The sequence below is a fragment of the Aquila chrysaetos genome, chromosome 20 (genome assembly GCF_900496995.4).
Source record: "Aquila chrysaetos chrysaetos chromosome 20, bAquChr1.4, whole genome shotgun sequence".
Taxonomy (NCBI): Eukaryota; Metazoa; Chordata; class Aves; order Accipitriformes; family Accipitridae; genus Aquila; species Aquila chrysaetos.
Window position 1 is genome coordinate 16,486,796 of NC_044023.1, and position 23,460 is coordinate 16,510,255.

Genomic DNA, 23,460 nt, shown 5'->3' on the forward strand with positions numbered 1-23,460 from the left:
AGTGAGTTTGGTTTTTCCACTTTGTGTTTTGGGAGATTGGCACCTACTGTGCTGCCAAATTGCAGAGCTTTAATCCAGGCTGAGGGAAGCAAACGGATGCTCCCCTAGCAAGGAAAGGATGGGGGAAATACCTCTTGGGATACAGAGATGTGCATGCAGTACAGCTACCTCATCCCTTTTTAAGCACGTAAGTGGTGTGCATGTCCTTCATACCAGTATTGAGGGGCAAAGTTTGGGTTTGCGGTATTTCTCATTCAGTCCTGGAGCTGGCAAGATGAATCCTCCCCACCACTGCCTAGCCCTGACCCTCTAACCCCTTACCCTGAAAAGAGCTTTGCTCATGCAAAACAGCAACAAGGTGGGTTTAGGGTTTTGCTACTGCTCTGGTGCCCTCAAGAGGCATTGGGCCAGGGCACAGCACGGATGTGCAGATGTGTCCCTCATGGGGCTGGGACAGCTGAGGGCATCATCTCCGTGCAGGATGTGGTGCAAGCACCTTCCTCTGTGGCTACCCCAAAGCAGCTCTGGTTTCTGCAGCTGTACCTTGGAGCTGGTGCACCGACATTTTTCCCTCTTCCTTTAAGAAAAAAAAAAAAAAAAAAATCTAGCATTTAAACATTTCCTTTGGTAAAGGATGAAATGGAAAAGTAGGTCGGATTTGAAGGATCCCAGCCCTGACAGCGTCCCTTCTAGAGCTCCAGACCCAGGTTTTTGGAGAGAGACAGAATATGACTGCAGCGGTGCTTCTCACGCTCATTTGTGCTCTTTGTGTTCCTGTGTACAAAATCACCCTCAAAATGCCCAGGATAAATTATATCCCCATGCTTTTAAGGAAAGGATTTGGTTGTCAATAATATATTTATGAAATGAAGCTACCCCTGTTCAGCTCCTTTGAAACTTAGCTGGGTTTTACCAGGAAGCAAGGTTATTTTTTGCTTTTAAATAGTCTAAGCTAAATTAGCTGGAACCTAATTACAGAATGCTTTTGATTAAAGCCAGACAATGCGCTCTGGAAGCTAGGATCAAAAATGACAAGACTTGATGTCAGTGAAGGATTAAGAAGGAAAAGAAAAATTACTGATTAATTTTTAAAATCAAATCAGGATCGCTCTTTGTACATGGAACAAAGGTTGCAGCGAAGTCAGGCAAACCTTTTGGACTCCAGAAAACTTGACTTTCAATAATATGGCTTTTAACTTCATTTCACGGGCACGTAACTGAAATCCAAAAAGAAACACCAAAGATGGTTTCTGCAGCTATTCCTGGAGATCAGGAGAGAAATAATTGTAAGTCTTGCGTGTGTGAGATCTAGAAATCTTATTAAGATAGTTTGACTTGTAGACATGATACTTTTTGGTCAACATCAGCTGTGCAGCCAAACAGCTGGCTGCTTGCCTTAATCACTGAACCTTTAGAAAGTGCTCCATAATTATTTTCATATCATACTCTGAAAATAACCCTGCTTAAAGAAATTGTGCATGTTGCTAGAAAAACAAATGCTGATTCAACAAAGCTCCTTTTAAAAATACTTTTGTACCTTTAGCTTAATAATGAGCAATGGCCTCATTGCTCTGCTGATTTGAATCCTGAAGACTTTGTATTGTCTATCTGGCAGCATACTGAGACGTGCATTTTTTTCCAAGCTATTTTGCTCTGAAACAAGCACACATGGGTTTCTGTATGCAGACTTTTTTCAGCTTCTGAGAGTGGAATATTCTGCAGTACTGTGGCATTTTAGTTTATTGACCTTAACATATGGTCGGGGGGGGGTCGATGTGCCTGCTTGGCCCTATCCTCTGGACACAAGGAAAATTGGGAAATGATGTTCCTTGGGAAATTAAGTTTATTAAGGATTATTTATAGGCAGGGGTGCAAACCTAGAATTTGAAAATGGAACAAGGGGGGGGGGGGCTCACGGGTGCTAGAAAACATGGTACAGTAGCTGGCTGGGACCTAAGGGACAGAGACTGGTCTCTCCCATGGATCCCCCCATGTGATTCCTAGTCACATGGAAGGCAATTCTTGGTTATCCCAAGGCCTCATATTTTGTTGCTTATCTGTTATTAAATTTTAGAGTGAAGACATCAAACAAATGGAGGCAAGCCATGAAATGACTGGCAATTGGCATTAGGATGGGGGAGTGAACTCCCCTGTGCCAGGAAAAGGTCAAAAGCTCCCTGGTGCAGAATACAGCCCCAGGGGAAAATATTGTAACCTAATCAAAATGACTGGTAGCTTTAAAAACAACAGAAAGATCCAAGAGATGGCACCAAGCTCTCCCTTTTTGGGGATAATGTATTGCAAACAAGTTTGATGGAGACCCCGAGAGGATGAAATGACCCTCGACAGTGTGGATCTTGAGAAGAGTGACAGGTAGAGTGTGAGACTGAGGCCTGGCTGGAGCTGGGAAATCTGGTGTGCTAAGCGCCATATGGTCCTCCTAGCGCGTGTGCGAGACCTCATTTCCACACCCAACTGCTCACAAAAAAATAGCACTGGTGCTATCACCAGTTGCCTTAAACTCGCTTCAAACAGGGTGACCCCACCGTCTGGTCCTCTCTGCTGCAGCCTGGATGACCCACAGGTTGTAGGCTTTGTGCTCTGCCATGTGCAAGAAGAAATGCGCTTTCAGCTGTTTACTTTTTATAGGTGTGCATGTATATATCTGTATGTAAGTATATCTGGCTTACATTTAATGTCCAGTCTAGCAGAACAAGAGATCATTCCTTACCATTTCCCCATTAGCAGATGGAAGTAAGATTTAAACCAAGGATGTCCCAAGCAAAGACAAATCCCCACTGTCTTCTTTCAGCCCCTCAAGGCAGGCACGGCTCTGCCTGTCGCAGTCCTGGGCTGGGGCAGCAGCATCACTTCATCCCCAAAGTTAGTGTCCTCGTCTTGCAATGGCTGTTTCTCTGTTCCCACAGGGACAATTTGATCCTGAGCCACGTGCTCAGGAGTGGTGCCGGCATAGCTGTGCTTGCATTGATCTGCTGCTTGCATTGATCCGACGCTTTCCAGCGCAGCGTGGTCTGCAGTCCATGGGTGTGGAGCAGAAGGCTGAATTTAGTTGACTTGGTGCTTGGAGGACACAGTAGGAAATTATTTGCCAGAATACAGGTTCAGGCAGGTCAGAAGAAGTCTGACATGGATCTTTCAGTAAAGCCCTGGGAAGAAAACAATTCCAAGGTAAGAGTGAGAAGTAGGCACATCTTGATGCTTTGTCTATTGATAGATAACATCTAACAGATGTAGCTCTTGCACTTGCCATTAGTCAGGGAAGCTTCCCACTCTCTGTACCCAAATGAAAAATCAGGGTACATACTTCCTAGAAACAGGAAAGAAATCATTGCTTGTAGCTGGACAAGATGCTAATCCTGAAATAAGGACTTTAGCTTTTAAACTTGCCATATCAGGATTTGTGCCAATTACATTTATTTTTCTGAAGTGAAGAGGGAAGAGCACTAAAGCAATAGTGTCCTGGGGGGGGACTCTGGTCCCCAGCAGTGATGCAGGACTGGCATTGCCACTTCCCCTAGGGCACTGATGGACCCTCTCCAAGGAAGGGAAATGTTGGGAGGCTCCTGCCTTTAGGGAGCATACTCATGGTGTGAGGTCCTGTCCCTGTGAAACACTTCTGGTCTCCTCAGACTGTTTTTCATTCATCATGGAGATTTGTAACTGCACCTCTAATGGCATTTTTTGATTCATGCATGTCAAGCATAGTCTCACAGGTGTGAAAACAGTGAATGTAATTTAGTATTTTGGTGTATAGGTTCTTGCTGTATCTCCAGTAATTGCAGACATATCATCTCTGCTAGTTTGAATGTACGCTTCAAAGTGTGTTTTATTATGTAGTATCAAAAAAGTGTGGATCTTTAACGTCATTTGCAGAGCAAGGTTTGTGCTAGGAGGCCCAAGAACTGGGAAGGAGATGCTCTTACTTCTAAGCTAAGTGGGACTGTGTATAAAGAGAGCAGTTCTGAAAACCAAAGAGAGTTACTCTGCCATGTTGAAGTACAAATGCTAACAGCCATCTGGAAGACGTAATGGCTAGAAGAGGCACCGAGCACTGACTATAAAATCAGGTTGCTGCCATGGTTCTGCAAGGATTTCCAGCCAAAGGGGGAGCTGAGGTGGGGATGGCCCAGCACTGAAAACCACCAAGCCCAAACACAGCTGGGATGGTAGAAAGGGAATGGCAAACGCAGCATGAGGGAGCTCCTGTAGCCGCCGCAAGCCCAAGCGTACTGAGCTAGAGAGCAGCGGGGAAACCATCCCAGTCTTCAAGAGGGCCCAACCTGCCAGTGGTGAAGGTCTTAAAAGTATTTGCTTTTATTTTTCTGCCTTTGACAATTTTTGAAAGCTAAAGTTCAAGTGCTACTAAAGATCTCAGGATTATAATAGGAGGTAATTAATAAAGGGTGAGTGAGTTAGCTTCCAGTTCTCCATGGCAGGCGATGGAGATTGGGCATATGTTTTTTTTCCAGAATATACTACCAATAAAATTAAGGAAAAAAGATTTTCCACATCTCCCCAGTGTACTGGTCAGCTATGCCTTTACTAAATGTTTCAGTACTCTTTTAATCGCTCAGGAGGCTTCTGAATGGCTTCAATACATCTACAGCTCTAAGTCTCTCCATGAAAGAAACCTATTAAAGGCAACAGCATACACCAGTCACGGTAAACCACAAGCAATGATACTTCCCACAGCCAAGAACTTTGGTGGTTACTCGTGCTGGTGCAAACTAACTATGGTTGATATCAGACACCAGAGCTGGAAATCCCTGCAGGAAGAAGGATGGGTACTGTGCTCTTCTTGGGGGCTGAACTAATTAATCTCTTCAGGTGTGAGAGCTGAAGGCAGGTGGCTCACAGTGACCTGGCCCTGCAGCTCTGCACCAGTGAGACTCTGCCTCCCATGGCACCAGGCCACCAGCTGGCAGTTACTAGAATTGCTGAGAAGGGTTTTGTATTTCCTAGATGTTATTATTTAAATAAATTAAAAAAGTTTACTTGATAACATTTCATAAGGAAAAGTTCTCCATTTTTCTTTCCTGTTTTTTATCCTAGGGCAGAAAGAAAGGGGGGCACAAAATACAACTTTAGGGGTTTTTTTTCCCTGAAAAAATGAAATGTAACTGTAATTCTGACCTCAAAGCTGGTTTAATAGGGTAAAAAAAGATTATTAAAAAAAAAAAACCCAACCAAAAAAACCCCTGTACCCAGCCTCATTGCTACCACACACTTCAGCTGGGTTTGTTGCAGATCCATGACTTTACCCCAAATTGTCTGCCTCAAATTCCAATGAAGCCTTCAGAAACTCATTCCCCCCACATGCACCTTGTTTACTCCAAGAATACATTTGGATTTTTTTTTTAAATAGAGCTTTAGTCTGAGCAAAAGTAATTGACTCATTAAACTTTTGCAGATGGCTGATTCCTTACAGGGCATAAAAGCTTCAGGTATTTTTTAGGCAGATATCGCAGTCTCTGACCTACTTAGCGCCCAAATCCTATTTGAGCACTGATGTCCTTCTGGTGGCACAAGTGGTTGTCAAGGTGGCAGTTAAGTGAGTATGCAAATGTTTGCAGAATCAGGGCCTAAATCCAGTTGCTGGATACGTGCTGTTAAATAGGGTGATGGGTTTGTGCCCTCAGTGCTTCCCTGAGCCTTTGCTGGGGCAGGACCCGGCTCCATCACAAAATCCTCATGGTGGTGTTTTAATACCACGAGGAAATGAAACGCTGTCAGCAAGCAAGGGCAGCCCAAGCGTGGATGGACAGAGGGAACCGCTGCTCCCCCCGGGCTCTGCCACCCAGGATGTGTTATAATTATTAAAGCTATGTTGGGAAAGGAGGCCAGAACAACAGCAAGACAGAAAATGCTGTTCTGCTGTCAAGGAAATGCTACAAAAGCAGGAGGGAGCGAGCGCTTGAGAGCCGGCTAGCAGAGCTGCAGCCCTGCTGCCGCGGGGGGCCGGGGGCGGCGGGCAAGTTCGCCCCGGGAGGGCGAGAGGGGAAAGAAGGACACGGTGCAATGTGGTGCCGTCCGCTGTCCCTGCTGCCTCCACAAAAATATTAATAGTTTCTTTGCGGGCGGGGGGGGAAGGCAGTTTGTTTTCTTCTTTTCTTTTTTTTTTTTTTTCCCCCCCTTTCCCCGACGTCTTCCTTTCCCTTAAAAAAAAAAAAAAAAAAAAAATTGATACTAATTTAAAAAGTGGCGGAGCTAAGGCGGGGGGGAGGCCGGAGCGCTGCCCGGGCTCCGCGGGGTGGGGAGCGCGGAGCCCCGCCCGGCTGCTCCGCCCGGCGTGCGCGGGGGCAGCGCCGCGCATCCCCGGCTGGCGGGCGGCTCCGCTCCGCTCGGCTCCGCTCGGCTCCGCGGGGCTGCGGCGCCATGGAGGCGGTGGACCAGGTACGCGGAACCGGGCAGAGGCGGGTTGGGGAAAGCGCGGAGCGTGAGCGCGGTGTCTTGACTCCTTCTCTCTGCCCGCAGCTCGCCTCCGCGGGCACTTTCCGCGTGGTGAAGGAGCCGCTGGCCTTCCTCAGGGTGCTCGAGTGGGTGAGTCCCGCGGGGGGGGGGGGGGGGGTTCGGGCAGCGTTTGGGCCGCGGGGCTGGGAGGGTTTGGGGGGGGGGGGGGGGGGTTGTCCCGAAAGTGCGCGCACGGCGCTGCGCCCCGCGGAACAGGTGGGAGCCGGAGCTGGGACGGCGGAGGGGGCTGGGGACGGGGGACACGGGGGGGGGGAGAGGGGCTGGGGACTCTCATCCTACAGCGATGTGGCCGGCGGGGCGGGCTGGGGGCTGGGTTTGTGGGTGCCCCCCCCCCCCTTCTTGGATGTAAACGATTTTTTTTTTTTTTTTTTAAAAACGGGGAAAAAAACCAAAAAATCCTCATTATGCATTTAGCAAACTTGTCTCTGGGCCGAGCGGGGAAGGAGGCAGATAATTGGTTTGCGGAGCAATGTCACTGTTTGTTGCTCTGATGCTCATTCGTAGTGAAGTCTGCAGGTCAAATGACATTCATCGCCAGTAGGTCTGCGGGAGGAGAGAGCCTCCCTGAACGGAAAGTTCAGAACATGTCATGGAGGATTAATCACATTCCCCTAACGCCGACTGGCTGGGGAATTATGTAAGCCGCGTATTTTGGGGGGCACGTCCCCGTGCGGGTGCGTTTATCCACATGTTCGCACCCGTCGCCCGCAGCCCGGCCGCAGGGTGTTTGCGAGGGGCTGTTTTGGCGTGCTGGGGGCAGCTGCTCGCCCCGGACCCCGTCCCTGCCCGTGGTCAGCAGCTTTTCTCCACTGGACGCCTCGAAGCATCAGGTCTTGCAGAGCTGGGTGATGGGGATGTGGCGGTGCCGTGGGCTCGGGACGAGGTGGCCCCGCGGCGGGGTGACCTGCGTGCCGAGAACGGCCGAGGTCCCTCGTGTTCCTCGCCCAGAGCTTCTGCAAACCCACCCGGCGCTGCTGCTCCCACCTCGAGAAGTCAGGACGTTCAGGGGTTGAGCCCCGGACACCGGTCTGGGGGTGCTTCAGCCACCCTGCAGCGCTCGGCACGGAGCAGAAGAATGGGGAGGAAAGCTATTTCTATGGCAAATAACTGCTGGGAGCGTGGTCTTTTGACAATCTGCCCAGTGTAGTTGTGTCTGGTGGTGGTGGTTGGGAAGCGAGCTCCTCCGGGAAGGGCTCCGGGCTGGGGGGGCACGGGCTGTGCCCTCGGGGAAACTGTTCCCCCCTCGGTGCATTGGCGTCCTCGGGACAGCAAGTGGGAACTCTTTTCTCTTGGCAGTTTCCTCGGTCTGTAACTTCTTCCAACAGCCGAATATAAAAGCTGCCTTTGTCATGGTTGAAAGCCACATGTAGAACTCTTCTGGCCGCTCTATCTGCGCATTGCTTGGGTGTATATATATAAATGCACATGCGGCTGGATGTAAACAGGGCTCTTCTGACGTGGCTGAGGTGTATCAGTCCTTGGCAATAAGGGAATGTGGCAGAAGGGTGCAGAGTGTGTTAACATTTAAGATGGTCTGAGAAATTACTTTTTCCCCTTTTGATGTGTATGTGTAAGTAGAATTAAGCACATTTTAGTGTATGATACCTCAGAGTGTGGAAGACTTTTTTTTTTTTAAATATACTTGAAAGGCTTTTTGGATTACCTAAATTCCAGCTCTATTCACTTCCTCTTGTTGCTCCCATCTTCCTTATCCTCTCACTATGCCTACCAACTACTATCTACCTCGCTCTGCCATCTCCAGTCTCAAGTAAGTGTCCGTCTCTCTCAGATTCCTTTTATCAGCCTAATTATCATTTGAAACTTCAAAAAAACCGACCAAATGCTCCAGTTGATTCTGCAGCCGCTTCCACGTTCCCCGGCAGCCTCGCAGCCCTCGGTATGCTTGATCAGAACAGTCAAATTATACTGCTAATTGCTGGATTTACAGCTGTTTCATTTCAGGTGTTAAATGATGTGTGAGTGGAGGGTTTTTTATGCAAAAAGTGCTGGTGACAGTGGAATTTATTAAACCTGCTCTTGTTAATGCTGATGAGTTTTTCGGAGCTTTAGAGTAATCACCTGTCAGAGGGTGTGACCGGTGTCATGTGAGTGACGTGGCAGCTGAATCATAACACCCAGTTTTACAGAGTTTCAGGATTTGGGAAAGCAAGTGCAAGTAATTTTAATGTTGTCTTCTTTTGGCTTATTTGTCATCTAAAAGGGAGGTGTTAACTTCTGCTTTTAGAAAACTTACGCTTTTTTTAATGCATATTTCCCAGAAAGCCAAGTTTTGGCTTTCTAGTGTGAAAAGCAAGCAGGTAGGACACAGAGGTGGGGAAAGCCCTTTCTGCAGTCTAAGAAGGGGAGAACTGGCATTTCTGCCCCGTTGTTTGTGTACTGTAGCCCATATGCTACTCATGGCACCTCTTAAGACCTCCCACTGGAGTCCTAGATTGCATCTGCAAAGAAATAAAGTTCATAGCCCAGCTGGTGACGCAGCGATCCTGGGCGTTGGGTGGCTCTCATGCTTGGGGGGAGGCTTTGTGGTGTTGCAGCACAGATGGCAGAGGTACGGGGGTTCCTCAGAAAGGCTGGTAGGGTGGAGATGGTGTAGACCGAAAATGTCCTCAGCTGGTCCAGGCAGTCCAGCCTTGAGTTGGCACTCTCATCTTTTGGGGAATTTGGGTAGGCCCACGGTGGCTCGGGGGTCAGCACGTCTTTATTAATAAACCTCTTGTACAACAGTGCTGCTGAAATTTGTGTATTAACAAGCGGAAACATTTGCAAGTCTGGAGAGAACTGAGGTGGCTGTAGGTTTCCTGGGTGTGAAACTAACTGTTGCAGAAGCAATCTGTAGGTGTGCAAATTCCAGCTTACCTGTAGTCTGGCTCAGACGTGGACCTATGTCTCAAGGAGCAGGGGCTTTATCTGACCTTCTTCAGTCTTCTACTTTCACTGTCACCTAACACCCAGAGAGAAGATGCTGAGATAAGACTGATTCTTCTGAATATTCACAGCACTGTAACATGTTTTCATTTGTATTTCCCGTGTACTTTGTAATCTTATTTTCAGCCAAGAAACTGCATTTAGAAGCCATTAAGAGACAACATTGGCTCAGGCCCAGGAAAGGTTAAGAAAAAGAAGAAGAAAAAAAAAAAAAGTAACTTGTATCAATTAAGCAAGAGTTGCATTTTTATAACTCTACCTTGGTAATAGATTGTGTACTTGGAGTATGTGGGTCACAAATCAGGGCTTGGAAAAACTGCACACAGCTGTACAAGATAGGCCCTGGACATTTGCAGCTTTGAGTCAACTCTTGCTTCACGGCATGTGCTGGGGGCAGGGAAAAGCTGTTTAAAAGCCGTGTTTGTTCTTGCTCCTCTTTATTCCCCTGGCTGTTACTCCACAGATCTTTGCATGAGAAGAGGGTGTCTTTCTGAAGCTTATTTTTCATGATAATCTACTGTGGCACTACAACCCGTTGCAATGTCACAAACGCTTTTACAACTTCACTTGAGAAATGACTCTCCTATACACGCACCTGACAATAATGAATAAGGAAAGATGAAAGAGAAGAAATACGTTCATTCGTCTCCCTGGATTAATTTCAGTCCTGTGAATCTCTGGATATGTTTAGTCTGCTTTTATTGGGGTCCGCAAAAAGTGAGCAAGACAAGCAAGTTTGTCAGCTGGGGTCTATTTGTTTTGCAGTCGTTGCCTCTCTGGAGCCCTACAGAAGTAAATGAAGTGAAAAGCGGGGCTCTGCACATGGCAGTGTGATGTGGGTATGAACTACCTCATGCAGGTGGTTACCTGCAAAAATATTTTTGTAAAAATGGAAACTTTGTATCACTAGGCTGAGGTTTTTAAATAACTTCTGCTGCTTCTTCGCTGTGATTTGTCACAAACAACTTTCCTCCTGCAGACCCAAAGCAACCTGACACTTTCCTGGTTTCTCTGTAAAATAACAGGAGCTGCAGTGCTGTCCGTAACCCCTTTCCCTGTAATCCTTGATAAATAGCAGAGATGCAGAAACTCCACTGTTTTGCAGGTTGGGAGGTGCTGTGATTGCCTGGCTGCTAACCTGCAGGTTGTTGTTTTAAAATACCGTGCAACAAGCTCCCTGCTCCGCCAGCTTGCAGCCCTGTCTAAGCCGATATGGGCACAGCAGAGGGGGTATTTTGGGCACAAAGACCGTGCAAGTAGCTCTGTCTAAGCCAGCGCTGCTAGTATCAGGGCAGATGGTGCAGGACAAATCTTGTGGACACTGGGGCTTTTCCTGATAGGACAACTTGGCAGCGGACATTCGGATGTTCAATGAACCCACATGTGTCTGAGGAGTTGTTTTAATTCTTGCCTTTGTGCTGAAAAAATACATTCCAGGCCTTGCATGACTGCAGATCATCACTGCTCACGAGCATCTTCATGAGATGTGCCAAATATTTCCAAAGCAGTGCAGGGCATTTGGACGACAAATCCCCATTCATCTCCGGTGGAAATTGGACAAGGCAGAATTGCAAGGCGGTTTGAAAAATCTGTGTGTACATGGACCAAGCTAACCTTGCTTTGCTTCCTTGCCTTCACGGTGTGATCCTTTGACTGGTGGGCCAGGAAAAAGGCCAGGCTGTTGCCAGCCTGGCAAGAGTCAAGCTTGCTTTGATTGTATAGATTCTGAAAGGGTTAGCACCCCTTTGCCTTGCAAACAGATGTGTATTTGGAAGCCAAAGGGAATCTGAATCTTGAAAGACTGATAATAAGTCTCGTCTTTTGTCCTAATGCTGATTGCTCATCTGGCCATGGAGCGCTTTTGTTGGATTATATTTGCATGCATATGAATGGACAAAAGTAGATGCATGCTTTCAAGTATGTCCTAGAAAAGCCTAGATATCTTGAGATGCTGAAAATAAATGAAAAAAAAAATTAAGAAGGTAATGCTTCCATGAGGCATGGGTGATTAGTGGTTTGCTCTGTATAGTGTCTTATGGGCCTCAGATATTTTATAGTTGCTTGAGACTCGTCATGCTTGCTTGTGTGTGTTTGGTTTTTGCTTAGCCAGAAGGCTGCTGTCTACTCTGGCATGGGCAGAGACTTTAGGTGATGGAGCAGGGTAACCTTGGTGAAGCTTAGTGCTCCTCTTGGATGCAGGGCTGGAAGAGTTGAGAAGTTGATCTTCTCTGCCCTCATATTGAAAGAAAAGCCTTAATAAAAAGAGTATTTCTTTCTGCTTGCTGATGTTGCTTATGCAATGCCAGGATCAGATGCTGCATTTAGTGCTGGGTCCATCCATCTTGATGTGTAAGATACACAAACACATATGAAAAATGTATTGTCAATTTTTTTGATGTCTCCCTTGGGATGTAGGTGCCTAGCTGTTCTTGAAAACCTGGTCCCAGTTACTGCCTCAAAGGTCTTGTATGTGTAGCGTCAGGCCAATAAAACATGTGCCACTTAATCAAAAAATGTAAATCCATTTCTATGGTATTTTAATATTAGAAAGGTAATTACCATGTAACTAACGCTTCTCTGTAAGCTGTCATTAATTGGATGATTTCTCATAGGCAGCTTAGCATAATGCATGCAAAATACACTGCAGCTCCATACAGACAAAAATTGCCAGTGAAACAACAGGCTGTGAGCATCCAAGAGACCCGAGCCCTGCGAACAGGCTTTATCGGTCTTTGTCATTGGACCTACAGCTTCTGGACACATACCAGGGTATCAGTAATCTGCAGGCAGGGAACTCTGTTGAACAAATTATTTTTATTAGGAAGAACTGGGAGGTAGATTTTGCCATTAGACACCAGGGTCTGTTGTGAGCGACAGGAAAGATCTGAAAAGTTTTTGTAGTCGCACTGAAGACAGATGTGAAAGCCATATGTTACTCTGTCAGTGGGACTGGGATAAAGGCAGCAGAAGCAATAACAGTGCCTACATGGTATTTTACCTTGTGGTCTTGAAGTCTCAACTTCTGGGAGTCTTGTGATTCTGAAACCTTTGGCTTTGATGAACCATATGCTTTTAGAACAGGGTAACAGAAGAAGGATGGAAGCCCTAAAGACTAAAAACCCAGAACACAAGTGAAAGGGCAGAAAATCTGTCTTGTGATCCCATGGTTTTACGCAGACTGCAGAGAGCTGGCTGTTCTGCGTACTGTTCACGTGCATGTTTATCTCTGTGTGTATCTTGTTGGAAACTGAGAACCATGCTAATCTTCTCCCATCGAAAAGTTGCTGTTAAAATGGTACAAATGCTGGTACAGGCAAGGAGGGAAGGAGGAAAGGTCAGCAATGCCTGACCTCATTGCAAATAAATTATATCTTTCATCTGAAAAGTGACTACCGTTTTCCACTTAGGCTCACATTGTGATCATGGAAGAGTTGATTTTAAAAGGTCACCTAACAATTCATTTAAATCCTGATGATTCTCAAGCAGCCCAGAGTGGGACCTGGTATAAATGAGTTATGTAGGATTAGCAAATATAGTTGAGATACAATGCTCCAAGAGGCGGGAATTTTTGGAGTTATGTACTGCTTCCATGGGCAGTCCCTGGGTGAAACTGGTAAAATTTCCTCATGGCAAGCCACCTTCTTGATGGCAAAATCTGCTGGCGTTATCCAAATGTGGCTGTTGGAAGCATTAGGAATAGAAGATGAGGAGAGACTCATTAATGCTAAATTTGATTATATATGCAAACCAGGTTTCTATGAAATGAAGAACAAAAATGATCTGACTTTCAAACTAGCAAGAAGATGCATGGAGATAGAGGGTTCTGCCATTAGACATACACGGTTACAGTCTCCTTGCCAATTTTTGAGGGAGATGTTTCAGCCATCACTCCTGTAAATCAGCATCAGCATAACTGGAGCCCTGGGTAAAAGCCCTGCATGTTGACATCGCTGGATTCAAATGTCGCGGTCAGGGGAGGAGAGGCTTGGAGGTGCTTGTGATAAAACCCTTTCATCATTTGGATCCTGTGGTCCCTGAGTTCACCTGGATTTGTGGCACTAGATGTGATCCCAAGGGGCAGGAGACCCCCTTTTCTCCGGGAGAGAGGACCTCCTCCTGACGCAGGAGAAGGGGGGAGGCAGAAAGCAGGTAACGCTGGGCTCTGCGCAGGGCTGGTGATGGAAGGCAAAGTGCTCGCGCCACACTTTCTCCTTTGGCACCGAATAAAAATGGTTAAGTAGTATTATGGTCCTGGGGTGCAGTGTGGAAAACAGCACTTGGCCATCTGTCTGGCTGTCCAGCCCAGCAACTGGCCAAAGGGGTCTTAATGGCGGTTACACTCAGGGGGGATCTGCAGAGTGCCATAAAAAACATTATGGAAAGGAACACAGTGTGGAGGTGCTGCTTTTAAGGTGTTTGTTCACAGTGGTGTATGTACTGCAAAGTGTGACATAGTTGCTAAGGTGACAGCTTGCTTGCTTTTTGGCAAAAGCAAAAGAATACTGAATATAGACAAATGGTAAGCTTTTTGCTTTGTTTAATTTGCACAGTTTTATTTTCTGGCCATTGTAGAGACTTCCTGGGTTTGTCTTTGGAAGCAGTGTTTTCCCACTTGGAATACTTCACTAGGTTAGAAAAGCTAATATTGCTCCCCGTTCTTAAGGAAATGCTTAAATCACATAAAATGATGGGGGTTTCAGTGGTTATTATGATAGGTACAGATTACGGCATTGAAAGGGTTTGGTAATGGCATTCAGTCAAGTAAGGAAGTATTCTCTAAGAACCTTTTATACAAACAAAAAATACTAGGTGTTGCCTCATTAGCAGCCTATGGATGCAGGTACATCCATGAGCGGACAGTCCAGAAGATTTTTGCACGTAGTATTTGCATGCATTTGCAAACTGCTCAAACCTAAGCTGAAATGCATGGTGAGGTGAGAACTCCTGTCGGTCAGGCTCAGAGATTGGTTAGAGCGAGAGGGAACGAAGTCGAGGCAGGGAGTCTTGGCATCGGACTTGGCGTGTCCCAGGCGTCGGACAGCTCGGTTACTGCCGTGGTTGAGTATTTTCCTAATGCTGCTAGGGGAGAAAGATCAGCAGAGGATTAGACTGACACGGCCCCTCAAGAGAGGGGGTTTCCACATGAGCAGCCATCTGTGGCATGAAGCAATGTTATGATCCTCGGCATGGAGAGGAAAGCAGAAAGGTCTCACAAGCTTAATGCCAACTTTGGTCCTTAAAGCAGTGGGGTACGTGCACGATCCAGGAAAAACGGCCGGGAAAGGCTGAAGTAGTGTGCCTCATTGCCCTTTATTGTCTTACCTTTCCTTTCTTTGAGATGTTCTAATGGATAGATAAATGTGTTTCTCTGCACAAGCTGTTCTGTCTGTGCCTTTTCCAAAATGCCTTAGCATCTGGGGAGAAGGCTGTGTTAGAGGCAGAGCCTGCGGGAGCTGCTGAGCTGATGCTGTGGCAAGCAGAAAGTGCTGCAGCCTGGAGCCTGGGATAAAATTTGGGGGGAGCTCTGTGGGCTCCTGTTCCCAGATACGTGCTGGTGCAGGTGTCCTGGCCCCGGTTTGGCGGTGCCATCGCGAGGCAGAAGTTAGCGAGGGCATTTTCAGAGTGGTCAGGGATCATGACACCCTACACGGGGCTTTTGCTGGGGGATCGGGGATGTCTCTTTGCTAAGAAGACCCCAAAAAGGATCCACGGCACTGAGATGTGCAGGGGGGAGGTAGTCCCCTGTTTCTCTGTGTTAAGGAAGCAGGAGAAAAACTGTGGAGCAGGAAGATTTCAATAAAGTGTTACACATTTTCAGATGAGAGGTGTACCGTCCCAGACCCACTGTCAGAAATAAATCTGATTTGACTGTCTTGCAAAACTCCCGACCTGTCAACCTGATCTTCATTCCATGAGAAATATCAGAGCCTGCTGCAAACAGCCTGACTGAATATTCACTAGAAGTGCTCAAGAACCTGAAGTATTGAGGGTGAAATTCTGCCCAGAAGATCTTGGAAAGAAATGCTGCCTAACATCAGCAAGATCATTGATACATCAGGAAATAATTTATAGTAACAGCTCTTCAGTAGCTCTTTCAATTGCAAAAAGAAGGTTATTGTGTCTGTCCTCAGTCTTCACTTTTCCCGATGTTAATGCTCTGCCCTCCTGTGTTGTTTCTCAGGTGATGCAAATCCAAGGTATCTTTGGCTTGAAGCGATAAGCCTCAGCTCGTATCCTTTGGCACTTGAATGTCAGGTGCTTGTATTGGGGCCCAGTGTTTGACGCTGCACTTGCCGATCTTCCTAATATTATGTGAAAAGCCTCTGTGGCACCCCAAATAATACTACAGAAGTAGCAAAAACTTCTTGCCAGGTTCCCAAAAACCAAGGAGACAACTGGCTTCTTGGTTCAGCCTCGCTGATGTGGGCCATATTATGGCCTATGGCTGCCTTCAGCATCCAAGTCAAAATACCCCAGGATGCCAGGAAATATCTTACAGTTATTTAACAAGCAAACTGGAGCCTTGCTTGAACTGTTTTCAGAATAATCTTCTCCCTGGCTGTGTGCTGGAGGTATGCTCGAAGCAAAACAAAACAAGACACGTCCCCCATCTGTGTGTCAGTTTAAAACCGCATAGTTGCTTACCCTGCTACTCCTCACACAAAGGCTATGTTGCACACAAAAAACAACTGTTCTGCATCAGTTTTTTACCCTATTTAAAAAAACCTTCCTATGGAGAGAGTGGTGGCTGGGAGCAGTTGAACATGGCAAGGTCACAGCTCTGTGTTGGGACTGTAAGGGGGAATGGTGCCCGTGGGTGTATGTCGTGCTCAGCCCAATGGGATTAGGTTTGATACTGGAAATTGGCTTAGTACTGCAGAATACGTATATTGCAATAATTATCCTTTGGAGTTGAGCAGTTTCTCCAAGTGCTTTTTTAGAGACTGTGCTTGAAAACCAAAGCAAGTGTGGGATTCCCCCACCGCCAAATCCAGCAGCTGATAAATCCGGCAGAGCTCTCCTGATTGCCATCTCCAAGGGCAGTCAGCGTGCTGAAGTGGAATTAGGTCCCGGTTTGAACGAACACGCCTGCCAAAAAATTAAACAATGGATGCCTTCCTGTTTAATTTTAACATTTTAATTAAATTCTCTGCTGCTGTGTGCCTTTGATCTCAGTGAGCTGATGCACATGGTATCTGCCGTTGTGTCATAGCAGCGTTTTGTTCTAATCTTGCATGCAGATGCAAGGATGCATTTGAGTATGGATAAAAGTGCAAAAGCTGCGTGCTGCCAAGTACCGAGTGCATCGCAAATGGACTTTTCCAACTGGTAGCCAAAGGCATGTGGACAGGGAGATTATTCAGGAGTATGGCTCAATAGAGCTGTTTTCTGAACATATTCTCTCCCCGGTTTTAATCTACTTCTGTGAATGGTGCTGCAAGAAGAGTTTCCTTGATGGAATTAGTCATGGAGAGCGTTGAGGCCAGGAGCTGAGATTTTATTGCAAAACAGAATCAGTTTCAAGTGGGATAATTAATAAAGTTTGATCCCTCAGTCAGAGAGCAGAAGCAATACTGTATGGCGTTGACTGGGCACATCTATTGATTAGTCCCAGTCAAGTGCCCAGTTTGGGAGCATTTGGCAGGCTGCTGGCTTTCTATGCAGCCATGTAAGACGTGGGTACCGAGCGGCACGTAGCCAAGCAGCCCCACCGCAGCCAATTTCTAAATGTGTGGAAAAGTCTTCAAATAAAGATGTGGTTACACGTCGTTTCCCCTGCGCTGTTGGTGGCTGGGCTTCGATGGTGATGGGAGGAAGGAAGCGAGCTGGGAGCATGAGGTATTTTGCTGGCAAGAAAAGGTATTAGAGTGAATTTCCTCATGTGTTATCGCCTGCGGCAGGTGACTGAGGAGCCTCTGGAGTATTTGTCCTTTGTGATTTGGGTTGTACCTAGATGTCAGGGAAGCATCTGTCATTGCTGCATCAAAAAGAGTCATTGGTAGAACTGATTTGGGAACAGGAATTTCATTTCCTTGGGGGAAAAATAATTTTTAATCTAAGTTTCCATTGGCAACTGGAATTCTGGTGAGATCATGAATGAAGAAACATTTGTGCCAGAAACTACAATATTTCAGCACAAAATATTTCTGTAAAGAAACAGTGGTGGGGTCGTATTCTCCTCCTCTCCGCACCCTGCTGCGATGCCCCAGGCTCGCTCCTCCTGGAGGAGTCGGTGATGGATCGTGCCGAGCGTGACCCTCCTGCGCATCGGGGCAGTGCAGTCCGGCTGTGGAGCCTGATTTACAGAGCAGGGGCAGCACCAGGGGCCAGCCCAAACTCCTTGGAGGCACAGCAGTAGTGGTCCCAGGGTAGATACTGCGAGCCCTTAGCACTGGGACTTGCAAAGAAGAGCCAGCACCTTTGAGAGATGACAACTTTTTTGGAAAAAGATGAGTGAGTCCAAAATGCAGAAAGTGGTTTTGGTGGAAGATTTGCACCTGACTTTTAAGACAGCGTGCGCACGTTGGTGTTGTAGTCTCTGCTTGTATTGTGTGCCTAGCCCTTTTTTCGGTCAAACGTGGAGTTTTTCAGGGCTGCACAGAGGCAGCACGGTCCACTTAGGAGAGAATCATAAGCCTCCTTGTTTTGCTGCGTTGGCTCCGTGGGCTGTGCGCGCTCCCGCTGCTGCCGTTGCAGCCTGTCGCTCGTGGCAGGCGGCTCTGCGGAGAGGGCGCCCGTTCCAGCACAAAATCTGTGCCTGTCCAGATTGCGAGGCCCTGGCAGGCAGCAGGAGCTGGCTTCGCGGCGGGCCGACATATGCGGGGGACGCTGGGTGTGCCATGCGGCAGAAAGCCCCCGTTACGGTGCTTCCCGGGGAGGGACGATGCCGTGAAAGTGAGCTCCTTGCCCGCGGTCTTCCATGGCCTGGCGGCACTCCCCACTGCGAGGACCAAGTGCTGTCACTGCTTTTTTTTTTTTTTTTTTTTTCCCCTTTTTTTCATCCCCTTCATCATGGTTTTGCAGCAGAATGACAGCAACAGGAGACCGAGACGGGGCTCGGGTCTCATGGCAGAACCGCTCCAGCACAGCTTGCCTTGCTGAGGAGTTAAATAGAAAAGCTCTTTCTGCCATATAGCTCACCGTGGCATAGTTCACTTGTTTTTAAAAATAGTTTTCCATCTTTTTATTTATGTGCTCATTAGCACTGGCCACCCATGGGTGTGCAGCATTGGTTGTTAATGCAGCTGAAGAGGCTCTGACAGAGCTAATAAATGTTTTTTGTGCAGCTTAGTCCCCCAAAAGTAGTGACTCAGCAATGATCAAACATCTCTCATGGGATGAGGCTCTGACAGAGCTAATAAATGTTTTTTGCTCAGCTTAGTCCCCCAAAAGTAGTGACTCAGCAATGATCAAACATCTCTCATGGGACAAACAGTTCCCAGCTATTCCCAACTTGCAATAAAACCTGTGTGTCACTGGGCTGCTGGGAGGCAGGGCTCGAGTACCCCACATCTGTATTACTTCTGCACAGAGAGATTGCTAAGCATGTCCTGGGTGTTAGGACAAGAGTACTCTTGCTTGGTTTAAAAGAGATATTTTTTTTCTGGGGATTTTTACACTCCACCCCGTGATGCGCTTTGGGATGCATTCAGCTTTCTCTTCTGAATAGGGCTCCAGATGATGGAAATAAATTATCATAAATTAGAATAGATTGCACTCTTCAGCATCTCTACATCTGTCATTATGTTTCTTTAACAGTTCAGTTTAACATTTATACACACTCTGACAGCAGCTACTGGTGTGTATGCTATAAATATTGGCTTGGAGAAGACATTAATGGAGTTTAGGTAAACGTTTGATGCCGCTGAGATTCTGTTCCATATGGTGGTATGCAGCAAAATCGGATTCAATGTGCCACGTATAGCGCTCGTGTATTCCCTATAGACTGGCCTCCTGGCGTTTCATCAGCTTACCACGTTACCAAGAAAGCGCAGGTGCCTTCAAAGAGGAAAACGAGCTTCCTGCGGTCTATTCTGTTCTTTACCACCTGTAGTGTTTGTGACATTTAAAGCCAACATGTAGCAGGTACGGTTGGGAAGGGCTCAGGGAAAAGAGACGTCTCGCAGAAGCAGCAGTCGGGAATTAGGCAATGAGCTGTGGGAGTGCTCCACTTCGAACACGTGTGAGGAAAACCCATGGGATTTTCTGGCCAAGATGCCATTTTGTTAGGCAGTAACTGAGTAACAGGGCGAAAGCTTTGCGTGTTGGTTGGTCATGGTTGCTAAACCTGAAATTTGTGACTCTAAACCCCTCGTGAAACTGTCATCAAAACCACATGTCGGGGGAGCATGGCTTCAGAGTTTGAGCAGTCTGGCTTGTGTCCTGCTGTCTTGCAGGAGGACAAATAGCTGAGACCATCACAGCAAAAGGCAGGAAGAGATATATTCTGGTCCCTCTGGTGTTCCTTCCATAGTTCAACAGAATTTGGATGTCTCCCACAAGTTTTTTTTTTGTTTTGTTTCGGGATTTATTTTTTTTTTTTTTTCATTTTGCTAATTGCAGCACCTTGATTAGTGTAGCCTGACGATGTGGCTGCCTCCTCTGCAGCATTTCTCCGATTTACCCCTCTTCCAAGCGAGCGTGAGGGTACGAAGTGTGTTGTCCGGCTCAACGCTGCGGAGGGGCAGTTGGGGTAAAGCAGCCGGGCAGCGCAGCCTCCGCGCCTGCTGTGGGGCCCTGGGAAACATCTGGCTCGTGCCGGCCCTGGGGCACATCTGCCGCAGAGAGGAGCGCGGCTGCTTCGTTTGCCCCTGTGTAATGCAATGTAAGTAATGAAGTAACCATGATGTACAAACTGGCTCAAAGCAGGGCAATCCGAAGAGAAAGTGCTCTTCACACTGTAAATTGCTAAAGGTCTTTATGATGCCAGTGAATTAAAAATCCGAGAAGAAAAAAGCCTCCGGTGCTGTAAGTTCAAGATGCATCTTTTAAAAGCTGCTGGTGGGGAGGGGAAGAGATAACTTATCTGAATGGAAATGTATTTAAACTCTGTATCTTGTACAGTTCTGGGTTACTGCAAAGAAAACAGTGTATTCCCTGTCACTTGGAGAGATGGAGAAATTTTTGTATAGACTGAATGGATTTCTGTGATAATGTTACCCCTTTTGATCTGAATCGTTAGCCAAATTTTCAGACCTTTGCAGGTTATTTCTTTTAAAAGAAGAAGTTGCTTTAGATGTTTTGGTGATGGACTCGTGTTTATTCACACTGGCAGTACGGAGGAGCCTGGTTCGCTCCTGCGTCCAGTGAGGGACACTGCGTCCGCAGCCTCCTTCCCCCCGGCTGGGCAGAAACCCTTCTCTTACCTTTTCTCAAGTTTCCAGGTTGTATTGTTGTTCTGACTGCTTGTGTGGTTCTTCTACCTCAACTTTCCTCCTCTTCCTGGCTCCTGCAGAAAAAAATGTTTTGCAAAACCATTAGCAAAATCCTTCCGCCCAGAGCAAAGTCTTGCCCATGATTTTCCTTTGAACACCTAGTTGTGTCTGTCTGAGCTTGAGGCTGGCATTTATGTCTCTTGAATGATGCTATAAAGGAACTAAACTGTATTTAAAGAAGGGCAGCATTTACATTCGCCTGATGTTAAAGACATTTTAGCCCAGCCAACAAGATTTCATGGTGAGGCTTGCTCCAGCAAGGAACGCTTCAGCTTTGTCCAAGCTGAAAGAGAAGCTGGACTCCAGGGAGCAGTTTCAAGGCATTGAAACGCTTTTATTGTTATTTGTTGTATTTCTTTTCTGCAGCTTTTGGCTTTTTGAGGCCTGGACGCTCTGGGTACAGCCCCTACCATACAGCTGTGACAGGCATGGGTTTCTCCATGATGCCCTCATAATGAGCATGCTGAATTTGAGAAGGGGTGTGCAGCAGGAGCAAATTCATGTAAACAATCTGCATTGGATCACTTGTCATGAGAATATCTCCTTGAATTATTTATTTCATTAACTGCATTTTTTAAATTTAGCTCTGATCTAGACTGAAAAGATACTCTTGGGTGGAGGGGAGAGAAAGGCACCCTTATTCTGGGTGGGTTTTTCTGTTTGTTTTCAAATATACATGATGTTCTCATAGGAAATGGGTCTATGTACTTCTTTTCCATTAAACCTGCCAGGTTTTAGCATTCACATATGACTGGCGTTCATAAACCCCAAAGCTATTTCTTTTAGGCTTTCTGTCCCCATAGTAAACCTGGAGGTGACCCATTCCCAGTTCCTACTGTCACCTGTAGCTGGCTGAAAGGCCCTTCGGGGTAGGACGGGAGAGAAGTCACACTTTTTGCACTCCAATCAGTGCTGGATCTCGGAGTTTAAAAATATCACAAGTGAAAAACATGGATGTGAGTCATACAGAAAACACCATTTCTAAGGGAATATAAATATCAGAAAAACACATTCTTTAGATGTTTCCTCCTCCTGAGAGGTAGCCACATCTAAGATTTCTGTTTGAAGTGTTCAATCATAAACATCGGTCCCCTGCTGTCAGAGTGACCACTAGATACAGGAGACGCCTATTAAGTGTTAATAGCTAATACTGTGCCAGAGCTACGTCAGTCATGAGGGTCTGAGTGAGCTTTGCACAAAGGGAAAAGGTGGAGAAGGCTGCGACTTCACTTCTTGGGTCAAGATATTCCAGTGATCACAGTCTGCAGTAAATGCCGCACTTCTGGAAAGTTTGGTGCTCACTTTGGACCTAAATGCTCATCCACATCTAACACATCTGGTCTCATATTCCAGGACAGCATGTCTGCATGCTTCTGGGGGAGTGAGCTCTTTCTTTTCAGTCATCCCCTTTGCCCCTCAGCAGCTGGGAGACTATGATTTTGTATCAGCTGGGCTTAGTCGTACTTTTGAAGCAAGAATGTATTAAAATGCATATGCATTTCCCTGTGTTTTTACAAGATTAATATTTTAAAGGCTATTTAACACCAAATTGCTGAAAATTATTTAAATCTGAGACATGCTGGAGAGATCAGAGAACTCTTACCAACTGTTGAATTAGTAATGTTGAATTAGACATGAGAAAATCCTTTTCAATTTAAGTTGCTTTTCTCGGAACTTTTTACATGTTTAATATCTTCATTCATCCTTCTAATAATTGTTCCAGTTTTGGCTCTCCCCGAGTATCCATGCAGATGTGCAGAGTGCATACAGTTTAGGCCCTGATCCATTCAGCCAAGCTGTACCTCCTTGTGGACCATCAGGGAGCCCCAAAACCACTTGTCTCAGGGGTACCTTTTCCTTCTGTGGATGCAGTGCAAAGATTGAGCCCTTCATGGATAATTTCATACTTGTATTTGAAAAATCTGGTTGTGCTGCTGTCTGAGAGAATGGAGATCGTGAGTGCTCTTCAGTGTAGACACTTCAGCATTATCTTCTGAGAATCTTAAACTTAAAAATTTGAACTAGAAATAACATTTGCATAATATTTTGCAAGAATGCTACCTTGAGGCTCTGCAAGTGGAATTACAAATATTGCTTTTTTTTTCTTCGTAACTCTTGGAGGGGTTCAGCCTCTCTCCAGTCCCCCCTGATAACAAGCTGCTGTGAGAGCTTAGCAGAGCAATGTGTGTCCTGGTCACACCAGATGGATCTCATTTGTGTTGCTGCTCATAGTCATGATAGGCAGCAAATGGAGTGGAGCCTGAGGCAGCACTTTGCTGCCTGAAGTTGGTGCCTGATGAATTACGGAGATAAATAAGGCGAGAGCCTGCCTTTGCTTTTCCCTTTGAGTGTGCACCTAAGTGTTAGGTGGCCCATGTTTGAAGAGACAATGTGAAATGAGCTTTCAAATATTTCCTTGAAGTTGTCTTAATTATTTCATTATAATGGTAAGGAACAAAGCAGAAGAATCAATACGCCTAATTATTACATCTAAATGCAAGAGAAATTAGCCAGTGAACTCTCTCTTCTCTGGGGAGGATTAATCTTCCTATGCTCTATTTCAAATGTCTTCCAGAAAAATGAAAGG

At 46.4% G+C, this 23,460-nt stretch overlaps 1 protein-coding gene across 1 annotated transcript in view; it reads left to right on the forward strand.

Annotated features, from left to right (window-relative positions):
- Positions 1–6,263: 6,263 nt before the first annotated feature.
- SYNPR (synaptoporin) overlaps positions 6,264–23,460 on the forward strand; it is a 111,996-nt gene continuing 94,799 nt past the window's right edge. The window contains exons 1-2 of the mRNA XM_030043729.2: positions 6,264–6,414; positions 6,496–6,561. Coding sequence (XP_029899589.1) covers positions 6,397–6,414; positions 6,496–6,561 — 84 coding nt within the window. The 5' untranslated portion in view covers positions 6,264–6,396. The remainder of the gene's footprint in view (positions 6,415–6,495; positions 6,562–23,460) is intronic.